General features: G+C 44.0%; 1 protein-coding gene across 1 annotated transcript in view; it reads right to left on the bottom strand.

Annotated features, from left to right (window-relative positions):
- PCDH15 (protocadherin related 15) overlaps positions 1-23941 on the bottom strand; it is a 1516206-nt gene that overhangs the window by 991134 nt on the left and 501131 nt on the right. The window contains exon 9 of the mRNA XM_056530010.1: positions 8441-8611. Coding sequence (XP_056385985.1) covers positions 8441-8611 — 171 coding nt within the window. The remainder of the gene's footprint in view (positions 1-8440; positions 8612-23941) is intronic.

Genomic DNA, 23941 nt, shown 5'->3' with positions numbered 1-23941 from the left:
TCGGGTGATAACAGCGGCTAGATAGGAGAGACGGTCTGGCAAGGCCCCCTCCGTCTTTCTCCTATGTAGAATATGCCTAGAAAAATCATGGGTGTTTGCGGGCCCAGACAAAGCTCGACAGGAGCGCAGAGACCTCCCTGAAAAAGAAGCGTGGGATTTGTGTTGGAACACAAGCAAAGAGATATAGTAGTCAGGGGAGCACATTCATCTATAAAATGTTCACTCTTCCCAACCAAGAAAAGTACCTGCGCTCCCATTGAGCCAAATCTGAGTGTATCAAGTGTAGGAGGGGAGGAAAGTTGACATGGAAGGAGGCTGACAGGTCTGAGGGGACATGGACACCTAGATATTTGAGGCAGGATGCCTGCCACTTGATTGGGTAAGAGGATTGAAGAAGGTGTACCAACTGGGGTGGGAAGGTAATGTTCAGGGCTTAACTTTTATGTATATATATATATATATATATATATATATATATATATATATATACAAACAGGGTGGGCCATTTATATGGATACACCTTAATAAAATGGGAATGGTTGGTGATATTAACTTCCTGTTTGTGGCACATTAGTATATGTGAGGGGGGAAACTTTTCATGATGGGTGGTGATCATGGCGGCCATTTTAAAGTCGGCAGTTTTGAATACAACTTTTGTTTTTTCAATAGTAAGAGGGTCATGTGACACATCAAACTTATTGAGAATTTAACAAGAAAAACAACAATGTGCTTGGTTTTAATGTAACTTTATTCTTTCATGAGTTATTTACAAGTTTCTGACCACTTATAAAATGTCTTCAATGTGCTGCCCATTGTGTTTGATTTTCAATGCAACCCTCTTCTCCCACTCTTCACTCAATCCACTTTCCAGGAAAATGTTCATCTAGGAATGCTCGGACCTGACACCCATAATGTGGTGGTGCACCCTCTTGCTGAAAAAACTCAGGGAACGTGCTACCTTCAGTGCATAAAGAGGGAAACACATCATCATGTGGCAATTTTGCATATCCAGTGGCCTACATGATGATGTGTTTCCCTCTTTATGCACTGAAGCTGGCACTTTCCCTGAGTTTTTCCAGCAAGATGGTGCACCACCACATTATGGGTGTAAGGTCCGAGCATTCCTAGATGAACAGTTTCCTGAAAAGTGGATTGGTCATCGTGGGCCATTTGAATGGCCCCCAAGGTCTCCCGGTCTGACCCCCTTAGACTTTTATCTTTGGGGTCATCTGAAGGCAATTGTCTATGCTGTGAAGATACGAGATGTGCAGCACCTGAAACTACGGATACTGGAAGCCTGTGCTAGCATTTCTCCTGCGGTGTTGCTATCAGTGTGTGAAGAGTGGGAGAAGAGGTTGCATTGACAATCCAACACAATGGGCAGCACATTGAAGACATTTTATAAGTGGTCAGAAACTTGTAAATAACTCATGAAAGAAGAAAGTTACGTTAAAATCAAGCACATCATTGTTTTTCTTGTGAAATTCCCATTAAGTTTGATGTGTCACATGACCCTCTTCCTTTTAAAAAAACAAAAGTTGGATTCAAAATGTCCGACTTCAAAATGGCCACCATGGTCACCACCCATCTTGAAAAGTTTCCCCCCTCACATATATTAATGTGCCACAAACAGGAAGTTAATATCACCAACCATTCCCATTTAATTAAGGTGTATCCATATAAATGGCCCACCCTGTATATTTATTTATAGCAAAACTATATCTGATTTTAAATAAGCAAAGGAAAATACATTTCCACAGTAACATTATCCTTAAATATAGTACTTGAGTTGTTGCATTTTGTACAGCTGCTGCTGTTCAGAGTTGAAAAACTGCGGAGTTCAGTGCAGAGCTGAGGGGGTTGTGTGCAGTCTCAGATAATCACAGCCCATCTCACACTGAACTGCTCTCTGCTGTATGTAGTAGAGTTAGGTAGGTAGTTCTCCCCAGCTTGGCTGGAAAAGACACCTGCCTTGGAGCTGACTGAGACTGAGCAGACTATACAGAACAATATCAATGTAGAAAAATAAATAAATAAATAAATAAATAAAGGCAGGGGTGGTTTATCATGATGGGGGGAGTGAACTGGGAAGATAAAAAAAAATTATCAAGCTCATGACTCTGACTCATTATGGCAAGAAACAGATTTAAAGAGGTATTAGTTTTTTAAGAACTAAATGTTACTATTTCTACTGTAAAAAGTATGATTTATTTCCAAAATACTTTCTATTCCATTTCTTTATGATTTTAAAGTCATTGCTTGCTGTCACTTAATTTAAAGCATTATTGTATTATTGCACCTTAAAAAAAAGCTGGCCAAATGCTTGTTTGGTTGCAACTATTTTTCCTGATCCTCCCATACCCAGGCATGTGTGGCTCAGTCAGGTGTTTCAGTTATCAATGGTGAAAGTAGAATAAGCCACTGACAGATACCTGTCAGGACAGCATTACACATTTAAAATGGTTGACCAGTCCCATGGAAATGAACAAATGTATGGTGTCCATTTTAGGACAGCATCAGCCGTCAGCCGCACCCGCTCATTCTTCAGTCAAAATGGTGTCCCGCCTCCTCCCCCAGACAAATCGCTGTCAGTTTTCAGCCGTATCTCCCTCATCCTTCAGCCAAAACGGCGTCCCGCCTCCTCCCTCAGACAAATCACTGTCAGTTTTAAGCCGTACCTCCCTCATCCTTTAGCGAAAACTGCGTCCCGCCTCCTCCCTCCTCCGAAACTGCATCCCGCCTCCTCCGAAACTACATCCCGCCTCCTTCCTCCTCCATCAGGCAAAACCTTTGTCAACCTAAACTCTCTCATGCCTCAGATGAAAATGAAAGTGCTGAGTCATCACAGCTTCGGCAGACCTGCTAGCACAGACAGTGTGTGATTGTCTGGCAGCAAAGATACTGTGATTGGTTGATGGGAGCGCAAAGATACTGTGATTGGTTGATGGGAGCGTAGGTGTGTGCAGTTCTGCTCCACTGTTTAGACACATTTCTTTACAAACCCAAATCCTCTCATGTACACAGCTTTCCCCTATTCCTGCAAAACAAGCCTGCACTCTCAGCTTTTCCCCTATTCCTGCCCAAACCTACAGTTATGTAGTCAGCTGTAGGTTTATCAGGAATTGTTAAAAGCTGAGTAGATAACTGTAGGTTTTTCCAGAATAGGGCAAAAGCCGAGTGTGCAGGTTTGTTTTGCAGGGATAGGGGAAAGCTGGGTACATGAGAGGATTAGCGCAGGTTTGTTTTGCAGGAATAGGCGAAAGCTGGGTACATGAGAGGATTAGGGTTTGTAAATAAATGTGTGTAAACAGTGGAGCGGGACTGCACACACCTACGTTCCCATCAACCAATCACAGTATCTTTGCTGGCAGCAGCCAATCACACACTATCTGTGGTAGCAGGTCTGCCGAAGCTCTGCTGACTCAGCACTTTCATTTTCATCTGAGGTATGACAGACTTAAGGATGACAAAGGTTTTGCCTGACGGAGAAGGGAGAAGGCGGGACGCCGTTTTGTCTGAAGGATGAGCGAGGGAGGAGGCGGGACGCCGTTTTGGCTGAAGGATGAGCGAGGTACAGCTTGACGGCTGATGTTGTCCTAAAATGTACACGGTACAAATGGATAAAAAAAAGTTTCAGAGCACTTTAGGAAAAGTGTGTAATTGTTTTTGTTATAAGAATAATGGCACTTTGTGTTATCCCGTGATTGTAAAGAATTGTTGGGCTGCTGTGTACTACCATATCCTCAGAGTATCATAGTAACATAGTTCATAAGGTTGAAAAAAGACCAGAGTTTATCAAGTTCAACCTATAACTCTAATGAGTCCCTACTCAGTTGATCCAGAGGAAGGCAAAAAACCCTCATACTAGAGGTAAAAAATCCTTCTCAACTCCAAATATGGCAGTTAGAATAAATCCCTGGATCAACGTTCTGTCCCTATTAATCTAATATACATAACCAGCAATGTTATTATTCTGCAAAAATGCATCCTGAAACCTTTTAAATTCTTTTACAGAGTTCACCATGAACACCTCTTCCGGCAGAGAATTCCACAATCTCACTGCCCTTACAGTAAAGAACCTCCATCTGTGCTGGTGTAGAAACCTTATTTCCTCTAAACGTAGAGGATGCCCCATTTTTATAGATACAGTCCTGGGTATAAATAGATCATGGGAAAGATTTTTATACTGTCCCCTGATATATTTATAGATAGTAATTAGGTCTCCCCTAAGCCTTCATTTTTCTAAACTAAATAACATTAATTCTGAAAATCTTTCTGGGTACTGTAATCCTCCCATTCCCCGTATTATTCTGGTTGCCCATCTTTGAACCCTCTCCAGCTCCACTATATCTTTCTTGTACACTGGTGCCCAGTATTGTACACCGTATTCCACGTGTGGTCTGACTAGTGATTTGTACAGCAGTAGAATTATTTCCTTGTCGTTGGCATCTATGCCCGTATTGATGCATCCCATGATTTTATTTGCCTTGGCAGCAGCTGCCCAACACTGGTCACTACAGCAAAATTTACTGTTAACTAAGACTCCCAAGTCTTTTTCTCCGTCAGTCGTCCCAAGTGTGCTCCCATATAATACATAATCCCAGCCCGGATTATTCTTCCCCAAGTGCATAACCTTACATTTATCAGTGTTGAACCTCATCTGCCATTTCCCAGACCAAACCTCCAACCTATCCAGATCCATTTGTGCACTGTCCTCTATTGTGTTTACTGCTTTACAGAGTTTAGTATCATCTGCAATCCCTCTACAAGGTCATTAATAAATATATTAAATAGAACAGGACCCAAGACTGACCCCTGTGGTACCCCACTAGTAACAGTCACCCAATCAGACTAAGTACCATTAATAACCACCCTCTGTTCCCTATCACTGAGCCAGTTACTTACCCACTTACAAACATTCCTCCCCAGACCAATCCTTCTCATTTTATCCACCAATCTTTTATGTGGCACGGTATCAATGCTTTGGAAAAATCAAGATATACGACATCCAGCAATTCCCCCTGGTCCAGTCTGGAGCTAACCTCCTCATAAAAGCTGATCAGGTTAGTTTGACAGGATCGATCCCTCATAAAGCAATGCTAATATGGGGTCATACATTTATTTTTATCAAGATATTCCAAAATAGCAACTCTTATAAAACCCTCAAATAATTTACATACAACAGAGGTTAAACCAACAGGTCTATAATTCCCGGTGTCACCTTTTGTCCCCTTTTTAAATATCGGCACCACATTTGCCATGCGCCAGTCCTGGGGAACAGTCCCTGTCACTATAGAGTCCCTAAATATTAAAAATAGGGGTCTGTCTATTACATTACTTAATTCCTTTAGAACATGGGGGTGAATGCCATCTGGACTTAGACAGGTGACCTGTACTGGGGAGTTTACCTTATCTTACTGTATTTCACCTGGCATTTCATTTTCCTCTGTGAATACAGTGGAGAAGAATTTGTTTAATATATATTTTTCCTGATCCCCGTTTATAATTTCTTCTTTATCCTTTTTTAAAGGGCCTACACTTTCATTTTTGACCTTTTTGAAATTTGTATAAAGAACATTTTGGGGTTAGTTTTACTCCCTTTGGCAATGAGTCTTTCTATCTCTATTTTTGCTGCTTTTATCAGTTTTTTACATATTTTACATTTTTCTATATAGCTTTTTAGTGCTTCCTCACTGCCATCCTCTTTAGTTTAAAAGTAACTGGATAAAAAAAAAATGAGGCTTCCTAGTTTCCAGCTTGCAGGAGGAAGTATCAGTGGGAGCCTATGTAGAGACCAATGGTGATTTAGTAGTGTGCGTTGTGGTTCAGAGTGCTGTGCCACAACAATGGTAAAAGGGAAAAAGAAGAGTCTGTAAAATAATAGTGATTTGGCACCAGAGGGGAAATGTGCAGTGTGAATACATAAGGCACCTGAAAAGCCCTTTCAAGGCCTATAAGCAGAGTAGGACTGGATCCAGCCGCTGAGGGGCATACAGGTGGACTGGGGATAAAAGCAAGTAACTGAGAGCCTACGTGAAGCTGAAAAGCCTTTATGTAGCAGTGTTCAAGCTAAATAAACTCCTGAAGATTATATATCAAGGCCGTACAGAAAGGCATGGGTGTTTATCCTTGAGGAGAAGCCTGTTTGGGAGCTGGAATATTGTATAGAGGCAGCAGCTTGTGACTGCCCTAAAACCAGTGGATAGTGAGAGACTGGATGTACTGAGGTCTAGAAGAGGCCTCTAGAGCATACGTAAATTGGTATAATTGTAAAGGGTGTGAAGGGTGGTAACAAGCCCAGTGGGGTTTTGAAAGGTTAGCCAAGTAAGTAAAAATTGTCCTACATGAACTGCTGTAATGGGTGTCTCTGGTTCTGGCAGATGTGTTTGTATGTGAAATCCCTGTCTTTTTGCTGTGCTGTTAACCCATTTGTTACCTGAACTTTTTACTGACTTCTGTACTGTGGTTGTTTATTACTTTGCCTTCTCTACGCCCTGCAACTTAGTAGTGTAGAGACCGACAAAGTCCAAAAGCCAGGGACAGAGATCTAGATGAGCTCAGGGCCACACTTATCCCTGCCCGACGTGACACCTACATTGCATATTCTTGGGGAAATCATGTTAATCTGAATAATCTAAATAAAACATTTGTTAACATATATTTATTCAGAGAGATGATAAAGTTAAAGGGGTATTTCGGGTTTATACATCTTATCCCCTATCCAAAGGATAGGGGATAAGATGTATAATTGCAGAGGTCCCGCCGCTGGGGACCCCCGCGATCCCGGAGCAGCCCCCAGCGATCAGGCGATCCCCGGTGATCAGGGCCACACTTATCCCTGCCCGACGTGACACCTGCATTGCATATTCTTAGGGAAATCATGTTAATCTGAATAATAAAAAAAAAAAAATGTGTGAACATAATTTTATTCAGAGAGACAATAAAGTTAAAATCTTATCCTCTATCCAAGGGTAGGGGATAAGATGTCTGATCGCGGGGGTCCCATTGCTAGGGACTCCCACGATCTCTCCTGCAGCCCCCCAAGTCATCAGCTATCTGGAGCTAAGTTTGCTCTGTGGCTGATGACTCACAATACAGGAGTCAGCAGTACGTGATGTCACGGCCCCATCTGCTTGTGATGTCATTCCCCTTCCTCCTTAATGCAAATCTATGGGAGGGGGACGTGAAGTTGGCCACACCCCTCTCATAGACTTACATTAAGGGGGTGGGTTGTGACATCAAGAGGGGGCGGGGCTGTGAAGTCCCAAACCGATGGCCCCTGTAACGTGTGTCATCAGCCATGGAGCAAACTTAGCTCTGTACAGCTGATGACTCAGGGGGCTGCAGGAGAGATCGCAGAGGTCCCCAGCACCAGGACCCCCACGATCAGACATATTATCCCCTATTCTTGAATAGGGGATAAGATGTCTAGGGTCAGAGTACCCCTTGAAAGTGGTATTCCAGATTTATACATCTTATCCCCTATGCAGGGGATGAGATGTATGAACCCGGAATACCCCTTTAAACTCTGTAAAGTTACCATTAAAAAGGTACTGCTGTTTTGCTGCTTTTTCAGCAGTCCATACAAAATAGAACCACAAAAATGTTGCATATTGTCGGGCAATGTGCAGGTCTCTCTTTTGCAACAAAAGAAGGTTGAGAAATATGTGAATATAAGTGTCCTAGTGTTCAGAAGGATCTATGGAGGTGCACAAGAGATTCAAGCAAAAGGAATTCTGCAACTGAACATAAAAACTTCCAAGTTGGGTAAACTGTGGCAGGTAGTAGGTTCTCAGAGTCCATAGCAGTACTATGGGGGAAGAAGCATGAATCTCATGTTCCCCACCACATGGCCAGGGAAATGCATTATATAAGTAGTCCCCTGGGTGGCGAGCTATATTCACCTAGTCCCATCTGCTCTGGCTTTAATCACGTCCCCTTGGCTTGATTGACAGCTTCCGTCATCACTTTGCTTTCAAAGCAAATGGAGAAGATTGATGATAGAAAACGAGATGATCCAGCACTTGGGAAACAGCTTGCTTTATTGTTCAAATCCTCTTAAAATGGTATGCGACTGTTACACTGCACATGTTCTGAGAGATCTTGACGTGTTTCGAGCGCACACGCTCTTTGTCAAAAGATGAAGATGATGCAGGACATACCTAGGCTGTCAATCATGCTGAGGCAGTGTGATTGCAGCAAAAGTAGATGGGACTAGCAAAGTATGGGTTCCTGCCCATGGGACAACTTATGGGGCCAGCGGAGGACACATTCAAACTGCATATCCTTACCATCCTGCATGCGGGGATGCCTCCCGGTGATGGAGAGAAAGAACATTTTACCATATATGACACGTTGCCAGGCATTATACGTGGTAAAATCTGATAACATGTTTCCTTTAAGCATATTTAATATTTTAAAATGGGTTATGAGTACTTACTGGAGGGCTGAGTTCTGGCAAGCTTGCTCTGTAGGTTAATGGCTTACAGTCTGGAGTGTTTGGTACAGGATTACAAGGAAGAAACCGAGGACCAAGGTCGTCACCATCAAGGACATCAACGATTAAAGTAGTTGTACTTGTTCTTCTTTCGTTGGGATTGAGGGGACGGTCCTGGAAGAGTAAAAGAAGAAAAGATCACAAATTTACTAAGCTAAGCAATTTATTTAGATTAATTCATTTTCAAATATCTATTTAAAAAAACATTCTGTTAACTAGAAACCATTATGTTTATCTATGGACGCTAAAAATTGTAACACTATTTTAATGAATCTTTCTGCAGTTCTGAACTATTGGTCCCAAGGCATTATGTCTGCCACCATGTGGTAACTCCAAATGTTGCCATATTGAATAGATGTTCTCTAAGGGTGTATTCACACATACAGAATTCTGTTCATATTTGATTTGAAGCTGTAGATTTTATGCTGCGGAATTCAATGTAAACTTAATGACTGAATTCAGTATCAAATCTGTAACAGGATACTGTATTTCTATATACATACATATAGCGGGTAAAGCAAGTATTGAACATTACATCATTTTTCTCACTAAATATATTTTCAAAGGTGCTATTAACATAAACGTTTCACCAGATGTTGAGAACAACCCAAGTAATCCATACATACAAAGACACCAAAAGAAATAAGATAAAACATTAAGTTATGTATAATAATGGGAAATTACACTGGGAAAAAGCATTGAACACATGCAGAAAGGGAGGAACAGAAAAGCATGGAAACCTAAGACTACAGATGAAATATATCAGTAATTAAAGAGCAATCCAGACCCTTTTTAGTGTGAATTAATCTCAGCTGGTTCAGTCCCAACTGATGGTCTACAAAAGGGTCTCATTGCCAAGGTGTCACACCAGACACATCTTATCATGAATATATAATGTCATGGGAGGGAGGGTATTCAGTGCTCTCTCAAGATCATGCTGTCTGAATGTGTCATATTATAATCACAGTAACCATACCACTGATGGATTATCTTAACTGTCAGAGGGCCAAGTGGGGGGTACACCATGCTACAAAAGGTATGTGATCGGTCTCCCCTAAGATAAACACTTATTTTATTTTTTTAGAATGAGCAAAGGTAACATAAACTTGCTATCTAAAATAATCTTTTACTTTGGCTATCTAGTTCTTACTGTACTAAAGAGGCTAAGAAATGTATGGTCTTTACGCTAAAACAGTTTTGAGCATACAATAGCAAAGATTCATTTTATATATATATATTAGGGGTGTGAATCGCCAAGAATTTGGCGATTCGATTCGAATCGCGATACCAGTGAGGCGATTCGATATATCCCGATATATCGCGATACCGTCTAGGTGACGATACATCGCGATATATCCCGATACATCACCCACCTGGGAGCATTCATAGATCCCAATAGACGCCGCTGTCAGCTTTGACAGCGGCGATCTAGTACTCCGGTGCTCACTTTTCTCATGTTATCCCATCCGGGCTGCAAAATAAAAGAAAACGCACTTTATCTTACCTGCCAACGAGCCCCCGGAGCTCTGGTACAGGTGTTGGGTCCCCGGGCTGTATTCTTCTTACTTCCTGTTAGCCCGGCACGTCACATGGAGCTTCAGCCTATCACCAGCAGAGGCGGGACATCGCTGCGGCCAGTGATAGGCTGAAGCTCCGTGTGACGTGCCGGGCTAACAGGAAGTAAGAAGAATACAGCCCGGGGACCAAACACCTGTACCGGAGCTCCGGGGGCTCGTTGGCAGGTAAGATAAAGTGCGTTTTCTTTTATTTTGCAGCCCGGACGGGATAACATGAGAAAAGTGTGCACCGGAGTACTCCTTTAATAGCCAGCCACGGCGATCGCCGCATGCTGGCTATTAGCGGCAGCCCCCGGCTACTAAAATCAGCTGGGGGTCGCATAGTACGGAGCGGGCATGAGTCGGAGCCCGCTCCATACACCCAGAGCGACGCCGTGTCAGATCCGGCCTGCCCGGCTCCACAAATGTGGAACTTTTATTTCATGATGCCCAGGACATGCTGTTCCGGGCGTCAGGAGATAAAAATTCCACATCCCTAAAAGAATCGATTCAAGAATATTTTGAATCGATTCAGTATCGGCAAATGAAAAAAATCGCGATTATCGCGAGAATCGATTTTTTCTTACATCCCTAATATATATATATATATATATATATATATATATATATATATATATATAGGGATAAGGTGGAAAGAGAAGGGTGTATTTCCTTGGCTCCCCCTAGACAATCTCTCGCCTGCTTCTTAAGTAATGAGGCAGCAGGGATGGGAGGTGTATATAAGATTGAGACTCAGTCTAATCTGTGCTCTCCCTTGGAAACGGTATGCTGGCTGTTAGAGGGGGAGACACACGGGCCCTGTTTAGGTAACACGCAGAAGGCGCTGCCAGTGGTCCAAGTTCAGGTGTGAACTGGTAGTAAAACAGGTTGCAGGTGGCACAGGTTTTTAACTGGATGAGGGAAGCTCAGACAGGGCCTGCTTACATGTATAGTCAGCGACCAGATGGTCTAGGACTTTATTTTGTTTCTGTTTCTGTTTTGTTTTTACCTGCAACCTGTGGAAATAAAGTAGTGAAAAAGTATATATAGTCTTTATTATTAGTGACTGATTATTAAAAACAGGAAGCTTGTTGTGAAACAACGTTGTAGGGGTGGCGTTCTGCATTAGGGTAAGATGTCCACTGTATGCCCTTGTGATGTGAGATGGGTGATGAATATTTGAGTCATATTTTCCAGGACCTTGGTGATTGCTGAACATTGATGCATGGTTTAATCCCGGTTCCTGGGACTCTTTACTCTTTCACCCTTTTACCACTCTCATAATTGCATACTTTATTTTGTTCCGTTGTGCGGTCATTTTTTTCTTCCTGGGCATTGTGCAATACGGGATTTACATCTATATAGTTATCCTGAGTGTATATGTTTACATATGTTGGTATATATTTGCTAGTATATTTCTGTACAGCCTATACCTTTTACGTGTATATACATCCAGATGGGGGTCACTTCAGTATCTCCCATTTCTTATTGATGTTCTGTAGCCCAGTTTTGCTTCTGTCCCTCATCCAGACGCCTTAGTAGTCTGTCCACTGTCGTTCCTTTTAAAATTCTGTTTTTAATAATCAGTCACTAATAATAAAGACTATATATACTTTTTCACTATTTTATGTCTCTGTGTAATTTTCTTGGGTATTATTTGTGTTTCTCTGTATACCAGAGACAAGGTTGGACCATAGGTCAGTGCTTTGTGCCCCTCTTTTTTGGTTATTCTGTGGAAATAAAGCTAGCGAGGAGCCAGACTTGTATGCGGAACTGTGGTCTGTGGTGTAATTGTGAGGAACGTGTCCCGTGGCAATTGACCAGGACGATCCGAGAGCTAATCCCCAAGACGGTTTGTTACATTTTGGTGGAGGATGCAGGCAAGCCGTTGCTAAGGGCAACAGCGGACAAGGTGCAGTAAAGCCGTTGCAAGGAGCAACCCCCTACATGTTGCCAGTCGGATGAGCCCAGCAGAGGAGTTCAAGCACAGGATGGTGTCTGTGGAGGAGCGTTGCTAGGGGCAATGGATCAAGATTTTTTTTCTGGAAAAAGGACATCAGCAGGCTGTTGCTGGGGGCAATCGACGTGAGCCACAACCGGTGGTCGCCAGGAAAAAGCCGAGGTCCCGTGAGTTTTTGGTGGGCGGCATCCCACTGTGGGTGGACTTGGATTGTTGCCAGACTGTATCTCGGATTATGCCAGAAATTATTCTCTTTGTGAAGTCCCACCCGGAGCCCGGTAAGACTGCTCAAATTACCTTTGATACATGTTTTGGGACAGTAAGTCATATGATGGAGGTATGTGCGGAACTTACAGTTGAAATTGTACTGGGAAGAGACTCTCCATATTTCTGGCAGCTGCGGGATGCCGAGAGTGCACCTGAGAGTTCGCACCCAAAGGTTCCGGAAGTAGCGAGGACTGGGGTGTCCCTACTGGACTGTGTGAATGGTGCTGTATATTATTAATTGTTAACTGATAATGTTTTTCTTGAAACACTTATGTTAATGTGCTCTGATGTAAAGAGTACTGTTGCAACCTCTTGCAGGACAAAAGAAAACCTGTGTGAGCTGGAAATAGAAGGTAAAAAGATGATGGTTTTGTGAGATCCAAAATGTGTAATAAGTCTGGTAAAGACCAGCTGCCGAAAGCCAGACCATGCTGTAATGCCTATACAAGCCAGTATTTGGGGTTATAAAACAGTTAATGTGTGTATTTCTACTCCCTATGGTACCACAAGTCACAAGGTAGCAGTAGAGCCTACCTTAGAATATGAAGTAGTGCTGGGGAAGGATTTTCCATTTTTTCAGCAGTTGTGGGAAGATAGTCAGGTGACTAGAGCAGGAACACCTGATAGGCTCACAACACTTGATTTGCACCACATAGCAGGGGACAGTACCTCTGCAGAGGCTGAGGACGGGAAGTGTCAGCAGATCCTAGGTATATATCAGGTGGGAGTGTGCCAGACCACTAGGGGAGCTGAAAAACAGTCTGTGAGTCAAGTTAAAGAGGTGACTGGAAAATAAGCTACGGAGATGGCTGTGGAAAAAACAAAACTAGGGAAGACAGTACCGGTGGAGTTGGGGGCTGCGCTTACGGTCACAGACAGAGTTCTAAGTGAAGGAGATATGGCGTCTGGACCAGAGAGGGGTTGTAACCAGGAAGGTCGAACCACTGGACCAGATATTGTTGCAGACCCAGGAGCCTAAGTCGTTTTTGCCAGGCCGTGGAAAGACAAAAGAAAAGTCTGCCAAGGAGCCTAAAGACAGTTAAGGAACTTTTCAGGAATCACCCTGACTCGCTGGTGCCAAGAGCCATTGAAGTTGTTGCTAGGGGCAACGAACTTACCGCCAAGGGACTGCCGGTCCGACGGGAGTGTTTAGCAAGAGTCTCCAGAGTTGCCAACGTGGTGGGAGAGGAAGAGTGCCAGGTGTCGGTGGCACCTGTTGTTGATGATAATAACAAGGCACAAGTGGCCGCAACCCCGAAAAAGGGGAAGACTTCATATAGAGATGGAGAAGAGCTGGGTCGAGTGTCTGACAGAGGACCAGAGGATGTCTCAAGGTCTAACAGCGAGAGTGAGAAGACCGCTGTCAGTAAAAGGTCTCGGAAAAGACGAGCTGGCCTTGGAAAAAAAACTGGAGTAGATCCAGAATCTGGAAGAAACCCTGCAGATGGTTTCTGTGAAGTTGATGGAGAAAGAAAAAGAGGTACATCGCCTGACAGAGGAGAGGGACAAATCACTTGCTGACTTTAAGAAAGAGCAAGAAGCTAGGCTTCAGCTGGAAAAAGTCATGGAGCACCACAGAAGTGAGTTTGTGGCTCTGCAGGATGAACTGTCCCACTCCCAGGGTCTTGTGACCAGCAAGGAGAGTGAAGTGGAGAGTCTGGCCAAGCGGATGTCATTCCAGGAAGAAGAAGTGAGTCTTCTACATGGTGCATATCAGGCTCTGCGGAGTGATCACAAGGCTAGGCTAGTAGCCATGGAAAAAATTGAAAAAGAGAAGAATGAAATGAAGATGGAAGTTGGTGCTCTTGCTAGCAATCTGGAAAGTGTCTCTAAAGCTAAGAGACAACTTGAGGAGGAAGTCAAGGAGAAGAATGCCCTTGCACATGCTCTTCAATCTGCTCGTCATGACAATGACTTGCTCCGTGAGCAGTATGAGGAGGCCCTGGAACAAGTTGAGACACTGAAACATGAAAACAAGAACTTGCAACAGGAGATCTCAGATCTATCTGAACAGATTGGTGAGAGTGGAAAATGTATCAATGAGTTAGAGAAGACCAAAAAACAGTTGCTGGACAGTGAGAAGATGATCTTCGCAAAGCTCAAGAGTGAGCAGCTGAGATATATAAAGCTGGAAGATGACATGAAGATCTTAAAAGAGAGCCTGGAAGCGCAGAACAAAACGCGCAGAAGGTCCCACGTAGCTGCCTTGGTTTTGCTGGGAGCGCAACTCTACGAGCAGGTGGCTGTGCTGGCGAACAATGAACAATTGAGGAAACAATTGCTGTCTTCGGAAGATACTGTCAGGGACTTGACAGAGTTACTTGACAGTGAGAGGATGAAGTCTGCTAAGCTCCAGTGTATGCAGCGGAAATATGAAAAAAAGAAAGAGGACCAAGAAGTCCTAAAAGAGAGCAGAGACCAAGATATGGTGAAATTGGCTCAAGAAAGGCTTCTGGGGCCGAAGTTACAGCATGTAGGACCCCTTAATAATGATAATGAGGAGGTTGTCACAGGCTATAAAGAGAAAGCGGAGCTACTGAATGGGTTCTTTACTTCTGTATATACTAGGGAAGAAGGAGGAGCTGACATTGGACTGGTCAGTGCTGGTAACACATCATGTAATGTACTGAACTGGCTTAACCCCTTCACGACGAGCGACGTACATGTACGGCGCCGCGAAGTGTCACTTGGCGCGCGGCGACGTACATGTACGTCGCGGGGTTCCGGGAGCGCCGCGTCACCGGTAGAGGTGATCGGACCTGGATGACTGCTGTTATCTAACAGCAGGCATCCCGGCATATCGCCGAGGGGGGTCCTGAGACCCCCCCATGACCACGATGCGCGCAAATCGCAGGTCAATTCAGACCTGCGATCTGCGCGATTCCGGGTCATACGGGTCACTGGTGACCCGGTGACCCGGAAAATAAGAGGGATCGTAGGTGTCCGAGACACCCTAGATCCCCCTAAAGGGATAGGAGTTTGGTGGCAGGGTTGCCACCCCTCCTATCCCTGCTATTGGTCGGCCGAGCGACCGACCGATAGCAGACCGGGGGAGGGGGGGGTTAAAGTTCGGTTCCCCCGCTTTGCCCACCTATCGGTGTCCGGGCAAAATGGGGGAACCGTCCAGGGAGGGTCGGCGCCGAAGGTCCCTACCTGGATCCCGGATCGCGATCCTCCATGCGGGGATCCCCCACGTGCGGCGGTGGCGGCGGCGGCGGCGGCTTCCGGGTCCTGCTAGGTGAGTTGTTGCCTAGCAACATCCGGAGGGCCACAGTTTACAGTGGTCTCTAAACCGTGGCCCTCCAGATGTTGCAAAACTACAACTCCCAGCATGCCCAGACAGCTGTTTGCTGTGTGGGCATGCTGGGACTTGTAGTTTTGCAATATTTAGAGGGGTTCAGGTTGTAGATCACTAAGTGGTCTCAAACTGTAGCCCTCCAGATGTTGCAAAACTACAACTCTCAGCATGCCCAGACAGCAGTTTGCTGGCTGGGCATGCTGAGAGTTGTAGTTTTGCAACATCTGGAGGGCCACAGTTTTGAGACCACTGGACAGTGATTTACAACTTGAACCCCTCTAAATCTTGCAAAACTACAACTCCCAGCATTCAGGAACAGCATAAGGCTGTCTTGGCATGCTGGGAGTTGTACTTGCGTGCCTCCAGCCATTGCATAACTACATCTCCCAGCATGCCCTTCCGCAATCAGTACATGCTGGGAGTTGCAGTTTTGCAACAGTTGGAGGCACACTGGTTGGAAAATACTGAGTTAGGTCATAGAACCTAACTCAAGGTTTTCCAGCCAGTGTGCCTCCAGCTGTTGCAAAACTACAACTCCCAGCATGCATGGTCTGTCAGTGCATGCTGGGAGTTGTAGTTTTGACCCCCCCTCCCGTGTGAATGTACAGGCTACATTCACACTGGCGGCAGATTACAGTGAGTTCCCCGCTGCAAATTTGAGATGCGGCAAATTTTCCGCCGCAGCTCAAACTCCTAGCGGGAGACTCAGTGTAATCCGCCGCCAGTGTGAATGTAACCTAAAAACACTACACTAACATAAAATAAAGAGTAAAACACTACATATACACACGTACACTGCCCCCCCACCCCCCACCCCCCTTCTCCAATAAAAATTAAAAACGTATTGTACGGCAGTGTTTCTAAGATGGAGCCTTCAGCTGTTGCAAAACAAAAACTCCCAGCATTTCTGGACAGCAATTGACTGTCCAAGCATGCTGGGAGTTTAGCAACAGCTGGAGGCGCCCTGTTTGGGAATCACTGGCGTAGAATACCCCTATGTCCACCCCTATGCAAGTCCCTAATTCATGCCTCAAATGCACATGGCGCTCTCACTTTGGAGCCCTGTCGTATTTCAAGGCAACAGAATAGGGTCACATATGGGGTATCGCCGTACTCGGGAGAAATTGCCTAACAAATTTTGGGGGGCTTTTTCTCCTTTTACCCCTTATGAAAAGGAACAGTTGGGGTCTACACCAGCATGTTAGTGTAAAAAAATAAAAAATTTTACACTAACATGCTGGTGTTGCCCTATACTTTTCATTTTCACAAGAGGTAAAAGGGAAAAACGCCCCCCAAAATTTGTAACACAATTTCTCCCGAGTACGGAGATACCCCATATGTGGGCGCAAAGTGCTCTGGGGGCGCACAACAAGGCCCAGAAGGGAGAGTGCGCCATGTACATTTGAGGTGATTTGCACAGAGGTGGCTGATTGTTACAGCGGTTCTGACAAACGCAAAAAAAAAAAAACACACCCACATGTGACCCCATTTCGGAAACTACACCCCTCACGGAATGTAATGAGGAGTGCAGTGAGAATTTACACCCCACAGGTGTCTGACGGATCTTTGGAACAGTGGTCCGTGAAAATGAAAAATTTTGCACAGCCCACTGTTCCAAAGATCTGTCAGACACCTGTGGGGGGTAAATGCTCACTGTACCCCTCATTACATTCTGTGAGGGGTCTAGTTTCCAAAATGGTATGCCATGTGGGGGTTATTTTGCTGTTCTGGCACCATAGAGGCTTCCTAAATGCGACATGCCCCCCGTGCAAAATTTGCTCTCAAAAAGCCAAATATGACGCCTTCCCTTCTGAGCATTCTAGTTCGCCCGTAGTGCACTTCAGGTCCACTTATGGGGTACCTCCATACTCAGAAGAGATGGGGTTACAAATTTCGGGGGTCTTTTCTGCTATTAACCCTTGCAAAAATGTGAAATTTGGGGGCGAAACCCACATTTTTGTGAAATTTTTTTTTTTTTTTTTTACATATGCAAAAGTCGTGAAACACCTGTGGGGTATTAAGGCTCACTTTATCCCTTGTTACGTTCCTCAAGGGGTCTAGTTTCCAAAATGGTATGCCATGTGTTTTTTTTGCTGTTCTGGCACCATAGGGGCTTCCTAAAGGTGACATGCCCCCCAAAAACCATTTCAGAAAAACGTACTCTCTAAAATCCCCTTGTCGCTCCTTCGCTTCTGAGCCCTCTACTGCGCCCGCCGAACACTTTACATAGACATATGAGGTATGTGCTTACTCGAGAGAAATTGGGCTACAAATATAAGTATACATTTTCTCCTTTTACCCCTTGTAAAAATTCAAAAATTGGGTCTACAAGAACATGCGAGTGTAAAAAATGAAGATTTTGAATTTTCTCCTTCACTTTGCTGCTTTTCCTGTGAAACACCTAAAGGGTTAAAACATTTACTGAATGTCATTTTGAATACTTCTGGGGGTGCAGTTTTTATAATGGGGTCATTTATGGGGTATTTCTAATATGAAGACCCATCAAATCCACTTCAAACCTGAACTGGTCCCTGAAAAATTGCGAGTTTGAAAATTTTGTGAAAAATTGGAAAATTGCTGCTGAACTTTGAAGCCCTCTGGTGTCTTCCAAAAGTAAAAACTCGTCACTTTTATGATGCAAACATAAAGTAGACATATTGTATATGTGAATCCAAAAAAAAAATATTTGGAATATCCATTTTCCTTACAAGCAGAGAGCTTCAAAGTTAGAAAAATGAAAATTTTTTTATTTTTTCATCAAATTTTGGAATTTTTCACCAAGAAAGGATGCAAGTTACCACAAAATTTTACCACTAAGTTAAAGTAGAATATGTCACGAAAAAACAATCTCAGAATCAGAATGATAACTAAAAGCATTCCAGAGTTATTAATGTTTAAAGTGACAGTGGTCAGATTTGCAAAAAAGGGCTTCGTCCTAGAGGTGAAAATGGGCTCCGTCCTTAAGGGGTTAATGTAGAGATGGTACAAGGTAAGTTAAGTAATATAAATGTAAGTAAATCTCCAGGGCCAGATGGATTGCACCCAAGAGTTCTTAGAGAGGTAAGTTCAGTAATATCTATACCCCTGTTCATGATATTTAGAGATTCACTGGTGTCTGGTATTGTGCCAAGGGACTGGCGCATGGCGAATGTGGTGCCAATCTTCAAGAAGGGCTCTAGGTCTTCCCCAGGAAACTATAGACCGGTAAGTTTAACGTGCATTGTGGGTAAATTGTTTGAAGGACTTATAAGGGATTACATACAGGAATATACATTATAATATAATAGTATTATAAGTGATAGCCAGCATGGGTTTATTAAAGATAGAAGTTGTCAAACCAATCTAATTTGCTTTTATGAAGATGTGAGTAGAAGCCTTGACAGAGGAATGGCTGTGGATATAGTGTTTCTGGATTTTGCTAAAGCGTTTGATACTGTCCCTCATAGACGTCTGACAGGTAAGTTAAGGTCTTTGGGTTTGGAAATTTTAGTTTGTAAATGGATTGAACACTGGCTCATGGATCGTACTCAGAGAGTGGTGGTCAATCATTCGTACTCTGATTGGTCCCCGGTAATTAGTGGTGTACCCCAAGGTTCTGTACTGGGACCTCTGTTGTTTAATTTATTTATCAATAATATAGAGGATGGCATTAACAGCTCTGTTTCTATCTTTGCAGATGACACCAAGCTTTGTAGCACAGTACAGTCTATAGAGGAGGTGTATAGGTTACAAGATGACTTGGATAGACTAAGTGTCTGGGCATCCACTTGGCAAATGAGGTTCAATGTGGATAAATGTACAGTTATGCATCTGGGTACTAATAACATGCATGCGTCGTATGTTTTAGGGGGGATTAAACTGGCAGAGTCACTGGTAGAGAAGGATCTGGGTGTACTTGTAGATCACAGACTACAGAATAGCATGCAATGTCAGGCTGCTGCTTCCAAAGCCGGCAGGATATTGTCATGTATAAAAAGAGGCATGGACTTGAGGGACAGGGACATAATACTCCCCCTTTATAAAGCATTGGCACGGCCTCACCTGGAATATGCTGTTCAGTTTTGGTCACCTGTCCATAAAAGGGACACTGTGGAGCTGGAAAGGGTGCAGAGATGCGCGACTAAACTAATATGGGGCATGGAACATCTAAGCTATGAAGAGCGATTAAAGGAGTTACAATTGTTTAGTCTTGAGAAGAGACGTTTAAGGGGGGATATGACAAACGTATATAAGTATATTAATGGCCCATACAAAAAATATGGAGAAAAACTGTTCCAGGTTAAACCCCTCAAAGGACGAGGGGGCACTCTCCCCGTCTGGAGAAGAAAAAGTTTAGTCTCAAGGGGCGACACGCCTTCTTTACCATGAGAACTGTGAACTTATGGAACAGTCTACCTCAGGAACTGGTCACAGCAGGAAAAATTAACAGCTTTAAAACAGGATTAGATACATTCCTCGAACAAAATAACATTAATGCTTATGAAGAAATATAAAATCCCATCCCTTCCCCAATATCGCGCCACACCCCTACCCTTCAATTCCCTGGTTGAACTTGATGGACATATGTCTCTTTTCGACCGTACTAACTATGTAACTATGTAACTATGATACAGGGATGTTTTCTCTGAATGCCAAAAAGTCCTCTAAAGCTAAGATTGAGGTGAAGCCCTGTAAGAAGTCCCTTGAAGATAGGACTGAGCTGAAACCTGGTGGGAAATCCTCTTAAGTGGAGACTAAGGAGAAGTCAGGCGGGAAATCATCTGAACCTGAGCAGACCAAAAATTTTGAAGGTAATGCTGAGGCAGAGAAATCCACTGAAGCAGAAGCTAAACCACAGTCAACCTCAAAAGCTGTGAGTAAAGAAAATGGCACAACTGAAGCTACAGTTGAAGAGAAGAGTAAGCCTGAAGAAGCTGCAGAGAAGAGCCAAACAGTAGTAGAAGCTTATTCTACACAAGAATCTGAAGGAGCCAAAGACTCTGAAGCCAATCCTGAGGAAGCTGGTGCCCCTGAAGAGAAAGCTGGAAGGGATGAGGTGAAACCATGTGAGAAATCTACTGAAGTCAAGACTGAGGTGAAACCAGGTGGAAAGTACACTGAAGTCAAAACTGTGGTGAAACCAGGTGGGAAGTCCTCTAAAGTTGAAACTGAGATGGATCAGTGTCGGAGGTCTGTTACGCCGAGCGCTCCGGGTCCCCGCTCCTCCCCGGAGCGCTCGCAACATCCTCGCATTTGCAGCGCCCCGGTCAGACCTGCTGACCGGGTGCGCTGCAATACCTCTCTCAGCCGGGATGCGATTCGCGATGCGGGAGGCGCCCGCTCGCGATGCGCATCCCGGCTCCCGTACCTGACTCGCTCTCCGTCAGTCTTGTCCCGGCGCGCAGCCCCGCTCCTTAGGGCGCGCGCGCGCCGGGTCTCTGCTATTTAAAGGGCCACTGATTGGCGCAGCAGGCTTAATTAGTGTGTTCACCTGTGCACTCCCTATTTATACCTCACTTCCCCTGCACTCCCTCGCCGGATCTTGTTGCCATTGGGCCAGTGAAAGCGTTTCCTTGTGTGTTCCTAGCCTGTGTTCCAGACCTCCTGCCGTTGCCCCTGACTACGATCCTTGCTGCCTGCCCTGACCTTCTGCTACGTCCGACCTTGCTCTTGTCTTCTCCCTTGTACCGCGCCTATCTTCAGCAATCAGAGAGGTTGAGCCGTTGCTGGTGGATACGACCTGGTTGCTACCGCCGCTGCAAGACCATCCCGCTTTGCGGCGGGCTCTAGTGAATGCCAGTAGCAACTTAGAACCGGTCCACCAGCACGGTCCACGCCAATCCCTCTCTGGCACAGAGGATCCACCTCCAGCCAGCCGAATCGTGACAAGGTCCTCTGAAGCTACAGAGAACAAGGCAGTGGTTGGTGAAGCCACTGAGGCCAAAAGATTCTCTGAAGCAGAGTCAGAGGTTCGGCAAGCCAGAAGAAGACAAAGGTTAGAAGCATCGGTCCTCTCGGTCCTTAATTTCAAGAACCCTGCCCACACCAGGGTGAAGAACCTGGTACAGGAGAGGTGTGACCGAGAGACTTGCAATTGGTGGCTGGTAAAAGTCTGGAAGAAAAAAGTCAAGGACTTCAGAGACTGTGGGACAAAAGTTGTCCAAGAGAAAGGAAAGGCAGATGGTTTATGCCTTTCAAATACATGTGCTCCTTCCCGGTGGTCTGAGCAAAGGGGGGGGGGGGGGTATGTGACAAGGTGGCAAGGGAAGGGTGTATTTCCTTGGCTCACCCTAGACAATCTCTCACCTGCTTCTTAAGTAATGAGGCAGCAGGGAAGGGAGGTGTGTATATAAGATTGAGACTCAGTCTAATCTGTGCTCTCCCTTGGAAACAGTATGCTGGCTGTTAGAGGGGGAGGCACACGGGCCCTGTTTAGGTAACACGCAGAAGGCGCTGCGAGTGGTCCAAGTTCAGGTGTGAACTGGTAGTAAAAAAGGTTGCAGGTGGCACAGGTTTTTAACTGGATGAGGAAAGCTCACCAGTTGATAGACAGGGCATTCTTACATGTATAGTCAGTGACCAGACGGTCTAGGACTTTATTTTGTTTATGTTTATGTTTTGTTTTTACCTGCAACCTGTGAAAATAAAGCTGGTGAGGAGCCTGACTTGTATGCGGAACTGTGGTCTGTGGTGTTATTGTGAGGAACGTGTCCCGTGGCAAGTGACCAGGACAATCCGAGAGCTAATCCCGAAGACGGTTCGTCACATTATAATTATATATATATATATATATATATATATATATATATATATATATATATATATCTCCTTCAAAGAAGTCGCAGCACACCCGAACGGCATAAGGTGCAAAATAGTTGAGTGTTCCCATAATATATATATTATGGGAACCTGTACACATGTAGGTTCTGTTCAGGTTTTTTGATGCAAGAGTGAATTTAAAAAGTAAAGTAGAATCTGCCCTTCACACTTTCCTTTTACGATCCACATCTGGTTTTGGTTTAAAAAACTACACAAAATATCCAATCAAAACCTTCAAACATCTTGGAAATGCTGGAAACTGGGAACGGGCATGCATTTATGGTTCCCTAACACAACAACGGGGTTATCCAGAATTCAAAAACATGGCTGCTTTTTTTTTCAGAAACATCCCTACTGCTGTATTCAGTTTGTGTCTGGTATTTCATCTCAGTTTTATTGAAGTTAATAGCGTGTTTAATACCACACAGAAACTAGGGACAAGTGTGGAGCTTTTTTGGAAGAAAACAACTATGTCATTGAAGTCCTGGATACCCCCTTTGGTATCACAGGGCACTATATATATATATATATATATATATATATATATATACACATACACACAAGAAAAAAGAAAGAGAGCCAGCACAACAGCCTAATACACGGGTGCACACTGCCATGGCATCAGAGTATACAAAAAAAGAGGATTGCAGCAGCACACATTGGTCAAAAAAATGTAGGCTCTTAGCGCACTTTTTGATCAAAACGTGTCCCCCATCCACCACGGGGAGGTGGTCTCATTTAGGATGGGAATCTAGCACAAATTCTGAGCCTAACACTCAACTATCCACTCACCTCTGCTGGGCATATAGCCTCTGACTGGGTGACATGCTGGATCCATTTAAAACTCGACCTGTGAGAAAGGGGGAGGGGTATATATATATATATATATATATATATATATGTATACACACACGTAAAAAGTAATTCCATTTAAGCGATAGGCCCCATATTCTACCTGAAGTTAAACTGTGATAATCTTAGCTAGGAGAGAGGGTGGCCTGACAATCATTCAACACTGTTGAATTATATTACCACTACATTTCAAAAGAAGTAAATGCAAACATATGTTGTATAAAAGCCTTTATTTTAAAAAAGCTAATTAACCATATGTTTGGTAAGTTCTACATGAAACATAGGAATGTTGTTCATTGTAAAGATATTTTAGTATAAACAGACATAAGTGAATTGATTTGAAACAAATCAAATTTGTTGGGAATTTTACTAAACAAAATCTGATCTGTTTTTGTGATTTCATTCTAGCAAATCAGTACAGTAGCAGGCTCTCCTGTTATAAATAATATTGTAAATATTGGAGTCCTTGCTTGAATAGGGAGGTGTATACTGTAAGACTTGCTTATCATTGATCAGGTTGGACCACCAAAAGCTGAGCAGCCATGCACATAGCATCTCTGCTCACACTCTAAATTCTGCACTCTGCGTCCAGTCTAGCAAATATAGAAGATTTGTGGAGTAGCGATGATACCTTTATTTGCCAACTGAGAGGATATAGACTGCAAGCAATTAAGACCTCTTAGGTTCCTTCATCAGGCAAGTTAAAAGCCTGA

This window comes from Hyla sarda, chromosome 7 (genome assembly GCF_029499605.1).
Source record: "Hyla sarda isolate aHylSar1 chromosome 7, aHylSar1.hap1, whole genome shotgun sequence".
Classification (NCBI taxonomy): domain Eukaryota; kingdom Metazoa; phylum Chordata; class Amphibia; order Anura; family Hylidae; genus Hyla; species Hyla sarda.
The sequence above is the reverse complement of the archived record's forward strand: the minus strand, read 5'-3'. Positions and strand labels throughout refer to the sequence as shown.